The 12,768-nt window shown below is 33.3% G+C and overlaps 1 protein-coding gene across 6 annotated transcripts in view; it reads left to right on the top strand.

Moving 5' to 3' along the window:
• CDC42BPA (CDC42 binding protein kinase alpha) overlaps window positions 1–12,768 on the top strand; it is a 338,413-nt gene that overhangs the window by 58,686 nt on the left and 266,959 nt on the right. For all 6 annotated transcript variants that reach the window (XM_057729074.1, XM_057729072.1, XM_057729071.1 and 3 more), the window contains exon 2: window positions 1,875–1,966. In XM_057729074.1, the coding sequence (XP_057585057.1) occupies window positions 1,875–1,966 (92 nt within the window). The remainder of the gene's footprint in view (window positions 1–1,874; window positions 1,967–12,768) is intronic.

Genomic DNA, 12,768 nt, shown 5'->3' with positions numbered 1-12,768 from the left:
TCTTGACCATATTTCTGCATGTGATTCTCTACTTAAACCTAATGAAAACGTTCTGTTTTTAAAACAAATTGTGACAGGAGATGAAAAGTGGATACTGTACAATAATGTGGAACAGAAGAGATCATGGGGCAAATGAAATAAACCACACCACACCAAAGGCTGGTCTTCATCCAAGAAGGTGATGTTGTAAATATGGTGGGACTGGAAAGGAGTCTTCTTATTATGAGCTCTTTCTGGAAAACCAAATGATTAATTCCAACAAGTACTGCTCCCAGTTAGACCAACTGAAAGCAGCACTTGACAAAAAGCATGCAGAATTAGTCAACAGAAAAATGCATAATCTTCCATCAGGATACCACAAGGCTGCATGTTTCTTGAATGACCAGGCAAAAACTGTTACAGCTTGGCTGGAAGTTCTGATTCATCTGTCATATTCACCAGACATTTTGCACTTTCGGATTTCCATTTATTTCAGTCTTTACAAAATTCTCTTAATGGAAAAAAATTTCAGTTCCCTGGAAGACTGTAAAAGGCACCTGGAACAGTTCTTTGCTCAAAAAATTTGGGGGAAGATAGAGTTATGAAGTTGCCTGAAAAATGGCAGAAAGTAGTGGAACAAAAGGGTGAATACGTTGTTCAAGGAAGTTCTTGGTGAAGATGAAAAATGTGTCTTTTATTTTTACTTAAAAACTGAAGCCCTTTTTGGCCAACCCAATACATATCTTTGATCTTCTACACTCTGGTGTGTGCTAGGAAGGAGAAGAGAGCTATACCTATATATAATGACCTTCTAGTTGTATTAATTCCTTTTTGTGTGAGAATAAGGAGGGATATGAGAGGAGGGAAGGAGACAGGTCTAAATTTCTCTTAGAGGCAGCAGAACATACAATTGATTTTTATAATTTTAAAAAGATGTCAATATATTCCCTATAATTAATAGAATAATGTCTAAGTTCCTTGCATGGCATCCATGGCCACTTACACTTTCCATTTTCTAGTCCTGATTTCTTTGTATTCTTTCTTATAATTCTATAATAACAATGGATTATTTACAATTAGCACCCAAGTTCACTTTCTTTCCTCTCTTCATTTACTTATATTGCTCCCTTTGCTGGGACTATCTACATTGCAAACAGGCAAAGTAGCAAAAGTCTACTAAGTCCTCAAGGTCCAGGTCCAATGTTACCTCTTCTGTGAAATATTAGTGTTCATATAAGAGAATTAGGGTTCCATTCTCACTGATCCCGAAGTGCTTTATATTTATCTCTGTTAGAAACTTTTGCCACATTATTATATGTGTGTGTGCATACTGTATGTCTTTCCTGAAGACTGAGAAGTTCTTGAATGAAGGTACCATATTGTAATCATATTTTTTTTAAACTCAAATAATTGTCACCATACTTTGTATAATGTCAGTTCTTGCTAAAAGCATGTTAAAATGATCAGTAAATGAGTGAGTATGACAAATATTGATTTACTTGGTGGGAATTGCTGAATTTCTCTCTGGTGCCAAGAAATTTGCTTTTACTTCTTAGACCTTTGTGTTAAAATATGTATCTAGCATTGAGTTAGAATACACAGAATGTTTAACATGAGAATAATTTGGTCTCATTTGTACATCACTACTACTTTGCATTATTTCATGGTATTTGGTGTTTAAAATGTGTTTCTCATCAAAAATGATTCATATATAAGAAATAAAGGAAACATCTTTTGAAAATTGAATCTATTTCTTCTCAATGTAGTTTGATGAGACTATTAAATACTTTGGCTTAATCCTTAATCATAATTTGCATTTTTTTGTTTAAGAAATATCATTATATTTAATTTGTATCACAGTTCACTAAGTAATTGATGTTGCCTTTTTGTTTCAGCTAAACCATTTACTTCTAAAGTGAAACAGATGCGATTACATAGAGAAGACTTTGAAATATTAAAGGTGATTGGTCGAGGGGCTTTTGGAGAGGTAAGAGATAAAGATTTTATAGAAGGTCTGGTATTTATTTTGCAAGCTATTTTATAGTCTGTGAGAGAATTTAACTGAAATATTATTTACTTGGTGTAATAATTGATATCATTGATCAGAAATCATTAGTTTTGAATGAAATCTTTCTACAGATCTTCCAAGATATTTCTATTTTTCATATGTTACTTAAGTTTGAATATGTTTCTGGACTCTCTTCTGTTCCATTGGTCTATTTCTCTCTCCTTGTGCCAATAGCACACTGCCTTAAATTACTTTAGTGTAAGAAGTCTTGACATCTGGTAGTGTATATACTCTAACTTCCTCCCTCTTCTTCTCTGTGCCCTTTATATTTTCATATAATTTTAGAATAAGTGTTTCAGTTTTTACTTACTCTTAAAAATCCACATCCACACCCAGCACCCACACATCTGCTGGAATTTTGATTAGGATTGCATTGAAACTAGAGATTACTTTGTAGATAATTGACATCTTAATAATATTGAGTAGGCCAGTCAATGAACATGGTATATTCCTCCATTTATTTGGGGCTTTATAAATTTAACCCACTAATTATTTGTAGTTTCCATTCAGTAGAGGAGATTTATACATCTTTCAGCAGATTTATTCTTAGGTATGTGAATTCTTTATTTTAATTAGAATTGTTTGTTAAGTTTCATTTTCTAATTGTTTTTGCTAGTAGTTAGAAATACAGCTGAATTCTGTTTATTGACTTCATACCCAACAACCTTGCTAATTTTACTTTTCAGATCATTAATTGTGTTGGATTTTAATAAAATGCTTTATTAGCATCTTTTGATACACTCACAGCTTTTCTCATTTACTCTATTAATGTGTTGAGTTACACTGGTTTATTTTCAAATGTGAACCTAACCTTGCATTTCTAAAATAAGCCAACTTTGTTGGGATGTATTATCCTTTTAATTTACCATTGGACTTGGTTTGCTGTGTGTGTGTGTGTGTGTGTGTGTGTGTGTGTTTCACATCTCGATCAGATGTTGGTATATTGGTTATGCTGGCCTCATAAAGAGGGAGGTGTTTCCTCTTTTACTGTTCTCTAGAGGAGTTTGAGAAGATTGTTATTATTTCGTCCTTATATGCTTAGAAGATTTCACTGGTGAAACCAGTTGAGCCTGGAGGTTCCTAGAGAGAGAATTTTAAATTATACATTTAATTTTTTAAATTGAAAATGGACTATTTGGATTTTCTGTATGGATGTGTCAGCTTTGCTAGGTTCATCCATATTATCTAATTGTTCAAATTTATTGCTATATTGATCATTTGCACTTCTCATTTTTTTCATTTGTTATGCTTAGAGGTTTATCAATTCTGTTATTTTTTCAATGAATTAACTTTTGCCCTTTGAATTTTTCTATGGTGAATTTGTTTTTTGTTTCATTAATTTCTGCTCTTATCTTTTAATGTTCTCTTCTGTCTATGGTTTTGCTCTTCCTTTTCTAACTTTCTGAGATAGATGCTTAGAGCATTGATTTCTGGATCTTTTCAAATGTTGTAAGGCTATTCTTTTTCCTCTAAGCAATGTTAGCTATAGCTAAATTTTGATATGTCATATTTTCATTGTAGTTTTCCTCAAAATATAATGTGATTTCCAAAGTGACTTTAAATTTCTATCATGGTTTTTTTTTGATCTGTGATTGTAGAAGTTTATCACTCAATCTCTAAGTATTTGGAAGGTTTTCAGTTGTATTTCTGTTTTTGAGTTATAATGTAATTCCAGAGCAGTCAGGGAATATACACTGTGTGATTTCAAGACTGTGAAATTTGATGTGCAGTGTTCTATAAATATCAATTAGGTAAAAGACAATTAATCCTGTTTAAATTTTCCATATTCTTACTCTTTTCTCTGCTTGATATTTCATTTCCTGAGACAGGATTTGCTTATTTCTTTTTTATTTTATTCCTTTCTGTTTTCACTGACAACAAATATAAAGTTATTGTATCTCCCTAGTGATTAACTCTTTTATCATGATGTAATGATCCTTGTTATCTCTAAATAATTCTTTTTGAGTTAAACTTTACTTAATCTGATGTTAGTAGAATGATTCCAGCTCTTTTTATTAGGCTTCTGCATTAAATATCTTACTCCACCCTTTTAGTTTCAGCTATCTATAACTTTATTTGTTTACTGTTAAATAGAATATATTTTTTATTTTTTAATCTAGTCTGATAATCTCATCTTTAATTGGAATATAGTCAGTTGACATTTAATGTAATTATGTTACATGTTACTATTTGTTTTTTATTTGTTGTGTCCAGTCTGTATTATGTTTCTCTCAATTCTTGGATTAACTGAGTATTTTAGATTATTCTTTCCCCTTTCTGTTAATTTTTTAGTTGTACCTTCTTTTATAGGTTTCCCTAGAGATTACCATTTGTATTCTTGGTAAATTTGTATTTTGCCAGTTCCCTTTTACCCAAATTTACCTTTCTTTGTCATTGTCTCTTTGTCATTGTCTTTTAGCCCTACATATCTTTGAAATCTCAAAAGATGTGATTATACTTTCCCTGTTCATTTTAGATTTAGCCATGTATTTACATTTTTTATTACTCTTTATATTCATATGTGAGGGTGAGTCAAAAATTATCTGCACTCTTGCTGTAGAATTTATTTTAATTAACTTTTAGAAAAGATAAATACATCATTTTTCAACATAATCTCCTTGCTTTTCAATATACTTTGTCCATCTGTCAACAAAGCTTTTGTATTCCTTCATTAAAAAATGTTTTAGGCTGAGCTGCGAGCCACAAATCCACCGCTGTCTTCACTTCTTCATCAGAAGTGAATCTTCGTCCTCCTAGGACTGCTTTCAGGGGACCTAACAGGTGAAAACGTGGGATGAACAAGATCAGGACTATAGGGAGGATCCTTTAACACCTCAAAATGAAGTAATCCATGACAGACTTAGGTTTTGAAAAGTTTGTGCGAGATGGGTATTGAAACAACTCATGGAAGAGCATAAACAGAAGAGTTCGGATATCTGCATACAAAATTTGGACCTATACTCTAAGGAAGGTGAAAGTTTCTTAAAGAGAATCATTACTGGTGACGAGACTTGGATTCATCACTGCAAGCCTGAGAGTCAATGGCAGAGTATAGAATGGAAACATCCTCAATCGCCAACCAAGAAAAAGTTCAAAAGTCAACCATCAGCTGGGAAATTGATGCTTACAGGTTTCTGATATTCTCAAGGGCTACTATTGGAACATTACCAGGAAAAAGGTTCAACAATCAACAGCGTTTGTTATGAGATGCTTAATGAAGAGCTGAAGTCTAATCTTCGGATTAAACACAGAGGACTGCTATCCAAGGGTGTAGTGACCTTGCATGATAATGCACGTCCACACACTTCTGTCCACACTGTTGACACCCTGCGAAAACTCCACTTTGAGGTATTAAAGCATCCTCCCTATAGTCCTGATCTTGCTCATTGGACTTTCACCTGTTTGGTCCCCTGAAAACAGCCCTATGAGGATGAAGATTCACTTCTGATGAAGAAGTGAAGACAGCGGTGCATTTGTGGCTTGCAGTTCAGCCTAAAACATTTTTTAATGAGGGAATATGAAAGCTTTTGGCAGATGGACAAAGTGTATTGAAAAGCAAGGAGATTATGTCGAAAAATGATGTATTTGTCTTTTATAAAAGTTAATTAAATTCCACAGCCAGAGTGCAGATAATTTTTGACTCACCCTTGTCCTTATTTATATTTATATACTTCTCTTTGATATAATTTTCCTTTTGACTTAAAAATTCCTTTTAGTATTTTGCCAGGTCTGCTGACACAAATGATCAGCATTTGTTGTCTGAAAACTTTTTTGAGGTCTAAACAAAATTGTGTTATATACACACATAGCTTAATGGATTTGTACATTTGCATGAATTTCTGTAACTTTTATGCAGATCAAGATAGGCTCCCATTGCCCCCTCTATGTGAATAACCACCTTCTCATTAACCATCTGCTCTGACCTTTTATAATTATAGATTTATTTTGCCTGTTTTTGAATGCTGTATTAGTAGAATTATATAATATATATTCTTTTATTTCTGGCTTCTTTTGCTCAATATCATGCTTGTGTGATTCATTTTTGGTTTTTATTGGTTCACAATATTCCTCTATGAATATTCCGCAAGTACTTTCTCCACGCTAGTGTTGGTAGGTATTTAGGTTTAGAGTTTTTGGCCATTGTTAATACTGTTATTATGAACATTCACGTACGTGTCTTTTGGGGGATAGAAGCACTCATCTGTGTTTGATATAACCCTAGTGGAATTTCTGGGTTGCATGTTAGGCATATTTAATTTTAATTGGTAGTGCCTAATAATATCCCAATTGGTTATCAATTTATACTCCCACCAACAGTGTATGAAGGTCCCAGTCGCTTCACAACCTCAACCAACACTTGGGTTGGTTTTTAAACTTTAGACATTTTTTTGGTGGATGAGTAGTGGTATTGGATTGTGATTTTATTTTACATTTCCTGATAACTCAAAGTTGAGCGCATTTTCATATCACTTCATATAACTTGGATATCCTTTTTCATAAAGTATACATTTTGGGATTGGGAAAGTGGGAGCAGGTGGGTAAATTGTCTGAGTTATTGGTATATTTTGGATACAAGTCCTTTGTTGGAGGGGTGTGTGTGTGTGTGTGTGTGTGTGTGTGTGTGTGTGTATTAAACAAAAGATGTCTTCCTGTCTATGGCTTGGCTTTTCCCTCTCTGTATAGATCTTTTATTGAAGAGAATATCTTAGTTTTGGTGAAGTGTATTTAATTAAGATTTTTTTATGATTGGTGCCTTTTTGTATTCATTAAAATTTTTTTTCCTGCCCTGAAGGTCATGAAGATATTTTCCTCTGTTATCTTATGTAATCTATAAAAAAAATCTTTTTCATTTAGGTCTAGGATCCATCTGGTATAGTTTTGTGTTTTGTGAGGTATATGTAGGTCAAGGTTCATTTTATTCAATGCAGATTTCTCAGCATCATTTATTTAAAGACTGCTTTTTCTACATTTGATTGCAAAAAAATTTCTGTTGTGAATCAGGTGACCCTGTATGTGTTACTTTTTTTAGTTTTTAATAGTTTTTAATGTGGAATTCTTATTCATCTTTCATTAAACTTATTGGTCTTTGATGTTTGTTGATGAACCTGTAAATGATATTTTTAGATTTCCTTTTGTAACTGTGTTGCTAGACTAGAAATACAAATAATTTTTGTGTATTGATCTTGTATATAAGTATCTTGATATAGTAACTTATTAATTCTAGTTTATTTATAAACTTAAAAATTTTTTCATGTACACAATCATATTATTTCCAAATAATGGCAACTTTTATTCCTTTCATTATACCTTTTCTTTTTCCTGTATTATTACAATAGAGAGTTTCTTCCTTAAAATGTTGAGTTCAGTTGTTGAAAATGAATTTTTGTCTAGTTTGTGATTTTAGGGGCAAGTATGAAGTTTGCTACAGATGTTTAAAAAAAAATTGTTACTCTTTTTTTGTGTTAAGGCAATTACTCTTTTTTATGTAAAGGAAGTATTCCTTTTAGTCCTAGTCTGTTGAGAGCTTTTATCATTCATTAGAGTTAACTTTTATCAAAAGCTTTTTCTGTGTCTATTTTGGTGATATGATTTGACTTCTATATTTGGTTAATGTGGACATAATATTGATTAATTTTTAAATATACCAATATTGGACTACTGCATAAATCCGGTTGTTCTTGTAGTATATTGTTGGTTTTGATTTGCTAATATTTTGTTTACCATTTTTTTTTGTTATGTACATGAAAAAGATTGGCCTTTATTTTACCTATCTTTTAATTTTCTTATACTTTTAAAATGTTATACTTAGCTCATGATAAGACAATTTGGGAAGTATTTACACTTTCTCAATTTTCTGAGTTTGTGTAGGAATATTGTTATTTCTTTAAATGTTTGGAAGAATTCTCTGGTGAGGCCATCTAGACTAGGAGGAGTAGAATTTTTTTAGTTTGTTTACCTCTTTTGAGATAAAGTGTATGTATGTTGAAATATATTAATTGTATATGTATAATTCCGTGAGTTTTGACAAATGGATTCACCCTTATCAAGATACAGAACATTTCCATCACCCTAAGAAGTTCCCTTTCCTGTTAGTTCCCCCTAACTTCCATCAAGTGGCAACCACTGTTCTGAATTTTAACTATGGATTAGTTTTGGCCGTTTGAAAATTTCATATAAATGGAAGTCATATCATATGTATTCTTTTGTGTCTGGCTTCCTTTGCTCAGAATAATGTCTGTGAGATCCAGTGTTGAGATCAAAGTTAGTAATAGTTTTTATTGCTGATTAGTATGCTGTTTTATTAATATACCACAGTTTATCCTTCTATTGAACATTTGGATTGTTTCTGATTCCTGGTTGTTAGAATTAAAACTGATGTGAATAGTCTTCGTACAAGTTTTTATGGAAATATCTTTTCATTTTCCTTGGATAAATACCTTGGAGTGGAACTGCTATGTTAAGTGGTAGGTACATATTTAAAGTTAAAAGAAAGTGGCACATTTTTTTTTCCAATGGGGTTGTATCATCTTATATTCCTACCAGTTCCATGTTCTCACCAATATTTTTTTTGTTAGTCTTTTAAATTTTAGTCATTCTAATGAATGTGCAATAGCATCTGATGGTCTTAAATTGCATTGTTATGGGGGGGGTTGTGTTATATATCAACATAATGATGAGTTTTTGGTGTGCTTATTCACCATTCTTATATCTTCCTTTGTGAAGCATATGTCAGATATTTTTCTCATTAAAAAAATGAGGTATTTGTGTCATCATTGAGTTGTAAGAATTCTTTATATTTTATATTTATAAACGTCTTTTGTCAGATGTATGTTGTGTCAGTATTTTCTAAAAGACTGCATAGCTTGCCTGTTAATTTTCTTCAAATTGTCTTTTGATGAACAAAAGTTTTAAATTTTGATGGTTTAATTTTATCAATTTTTTTCTCATGGTTATTTTCTGTGTGCTTTGTAAGAAATCCTTATTTATATCCAGCTCACAGAGATATTTACCTATTTTTTTCCTAAAACCTTTATAGTTTTAGCTCTTATGTTTAGATTGGTGATTCCTTTACAATTAATTCATGTATGATATGAGATAGCGAATGAGGGTCATTTTTTTCCATATGGATATCCAGTTGTTTTAGCACCATTTGTTGAGAAGGCTGTTTGTTTCTCCTCTGTTGAATTACTTCAGTACCTTTGTTAAAAAAAATCAGTTGACCATATAAATGTTGATCTATTTCTGCTCTTTCTATTCTATTTCATTGATATCTTTGTCCTTACATCAGTACCACACAATCTTGATTCTGTGGCTTTATGCTATAGAGTTGAGAGTATGTAATGAAGTCTGTAAGTCCTCCTTCTTTGTTCTTTTTCAAAATTGTTTTAATTATTTGAGGACTTCTGCATTATTATATGAATTTTAGAATTCGTGTGTCAGTTTCCATAAAAGCCTTGTGGTATTGAAATTGAGTTTGCATTCAATTTATACATCAATTTTGTGAAGACTGAAATCTTAACAATCTTTCGTCTACGAGGTAGTCCATGAACAAGGCATTTCTCTTTGTCTTTTAAGGTCTATTTTAATTTTTCTGAAGAATTTTTTTTTGTAATTTTAGTGTACAGGTCTTGTTCGTAATTTGTTAAATTTATTGCTAAAATTTTTAGTTTTTTGATGCTATGGTAAATGATATTTAAATTTTTATATTTGAAATAGTGTGCTGTTAGTATGTAGATACACCACTCATTTTTGTATCTGACTTTATTTTCTAAATTCATGTATTATTTTTTAAATCGTATTTTATTTTGGTTGCTACTTTCTTAGTTGTTATGTGTAAACAATCATAATGTCTGACAATAGGACAATCATATTGTCCTTTTCACTTTCCAGACTTTATACGTTCTATTTCTTTATGTTGACTTATTTTATACTAATTTGGATCTCTAATACAATTTTGAATGGGCGACATGAGAGTATATATCCTTACTTTATTCCTGAACTTAGGGAGAAAGGATTTAGTGTTTGACTAGTAAGTATGATGTTAATTGTAGGTGTTTTTGTAGGTACCCTTTATCTGATAGGGGAAGTTATCTTCTATTACGAGTTTGCTGAGAATTTAATAATCATATGGATTTACTTTTTTACTCTGTTAATTTGGTGGGTCACTTTGCTTGCCTTTTTTAATAGGCTTTGTTTTTTAGAGCAGTTTTAGGTCCACAGCAAAACTGAGTGCGAAGTACACAGAGTTCCTATATACCCCTTGTTCTTGCACATGCGCAGCCTCTTCCACTATCAACCTACCACACAAGAGTGATATATTTGTTACAGTTGATGGATCTATGCTGACACATTATCAGCTAAAGTCTGTAGTTTACATTATGGTTCACTCTTGGTGTTATATATTGTATGGGTTTGGACAAATGTATAGTTACACTTACCCACCATTTTGGTATCATATATAATAATTTCACTGCCTTAAAAATCCTCTGTGCATTGCCTGTCCATCCTTTCCTTCCCTTAACCTGTGGCCACCACTGATCTTTTTCCTGTTTCCATAGTTTTGCCTTTTCCTGAATGTCATAGAGTTCCTTTTCCTGAATGTCATAGAGTTGAAATCTGTAGCCTCTTCAGATTGGCTTCTTCCATGTAGTAATATAATTTTAAGTTTCCTTTGTATCTTTTTATTGCTTGATAGTTTCTTCCTTTTTTTACCACTGAATAAGGGTGGGTCAAAAATTATCCGCACCCTGGTTATACTAAAACTTCTGTTGGCTGCACTGTCTTATCAGGGCTTTCCGTTCAAGGCTACTGTCTCCCCAGTCACTGCTGTGCAGGTGTGAATGTGTTACATCAGTTCATTGTAACTGCGGTGCGAGCAAAAATGGATGCCCCACTTGTTATTTGCAAGAGAGAAGAACAGCGTGCAGTGATTTGTTTTTTGTGGTCTGAGGGTGTACCTGGTGCCATTATTTATCAAAGACTTTGTGTGCAGTATGTCGCAAAGAAGAGTGTATGAATGGATAGAGATGCTTATTGAAGAGCCGAAGCCTAAATTTTGGATTAAATGCAGAGGACTGCTATCCAAGGGTGCAGTGATCTTGTATGACAATGCATGTCCGCACCCTTGTGCCCACACTGTTGGCACTCTGCAAAAACTTCATTTTGAGTTGTTAAAACATCCTCCCTATAGTCCTGATCTTGCTCCATTGGACTTTCACCTTTTTGGTCCCCTGAAAGCAGCCCTATGAGGACGAAGATTCACTTCTGATGAAGAGGTGAAGACAGTGGTGCATCCGTGGCTTGCAGTTCAGCCTAAAACATTTTTTAATGAGGGAATATGAAAGCTTTAGGCAGATGGACAAAGTGTATTGAAAAGCAAGGAGATTATGTCGAAAAATGATGTATTTGTCTTTTCTAAAAGTTAATTAAAATAAATTCTGCAGCCACAGTGTGGATAGTTTTGATTCACCCTCGTATTTCATTGTTTGAATGTACCACTGCTTATTTATCCATTCACCTACTGAAGGACATCTTTGTTTTCTTCCAAGTTTTGGCAATTATGGATAAAGCTGCTAGAAACATGTGCAGGTTGTGTGGACATCAATTTTCAATTCATTTGCATAAATACCAAGGAGCAGAATTGCTAGATTGTATGGTAAGAGCATTATTTAAGTTTTGTAAGAAACCACCAAATTATCTTCCTAAGTGGCTGTACCATTTTGCATTCCCACCAGCAGTGAATGAGAGCTCCTGTTGCTCCACATCCTCACCAGCATTTAGGAGTTGTCAGTATTTTAATTTTGGCCATTCTATTAGGCGCATAGTGGTATCTCATGGTGGTTTTAACTTGCAGTTCCCTAGATGATGTTGAGCATCTTTTCGTATGCTTTTTTGCCATCTGTATATCTTCTCTGGTAAGGTATATATTAGATCTTTGACTCATTTCTTTTTTTTATAAATTGATTGATTAGCTGCATTGGGCCTTCGTTGCTGCACATGGGCTTTCTCTAGTTGCGGTGAGCAGGTGGCTACTGTTCACTGTGGTATATGGGGTCCTTGTTGCAGTGGCTTGTCTTGTTGTGGAGCACGGGTTCTAGGTGCATGGGCTTCAGTAGTTGTGGCACATGGGCTCAATAGTTGTGGCTCATGGGCTCTACAGCTCAGGCTCAGTAGTTGTGGTACACAGGCTTAGTTGCTCCGGGGCATGTGGGATCTTCCTGGAGCAGGGATCAAACCCATGTCCCGTGCATTGGCCGGTGGATTCTTTTCTTTTTTTTTTTGAATTTGTTTATTTATTATTATTTTTTAAAAATTTTATTTATTTATTTATTATTATTTTTGAGGTACACCAAGTTCAATCATCTGTATTTATACACATATTCCCGTATTCACTCCCTCCCTCGACTCCCCCCCACCCTCCCTATCCCAGTCCTCTAAGGCATCATCCATCCTCCAGTTGAATTCCCTTTGTTATACAGCAACTTCCCACTGGCTATCTATTTTACAGTTGGTAGTATATACATGTCTATGCTACTCTCTCACTTCATCTCAGCTTGCCCTTCATTCTTAACCACTGCACCACCTAGGAAGTCCCTCTGACTCATTTTTAATGAAATGGTTTGTTTTCTTATTGTTGAATTTTAAGAGGTTTTTTTTTTTTTTTGTATTTTTTAAATAACAGTCCTTTATCAGATGTGTCTTTTGCCAATATTTTTTCCCCA

Source organism: Hippopotamus amphibius, chromosome 3 (genome assembly GCF_030028045.1).
Source record: "Hippopotamus amphibius kiboko isolate mHipAmp2 chromosome 3, mHipAmp2.hap2, whole genome shotgun sequence".
Lineage (NCBI taxonomy): Eukaryota > Metazoa > Chordata > Mammalia > Artiodactyla > Hippopotamidae > Hippopotamus > Hippopotamus amphibius.
The sequence above is the reverse complement of the archived record's forward strand: the minus strand, read 5'-3'. Positions and strand labels throughout refer to the sequence as shown.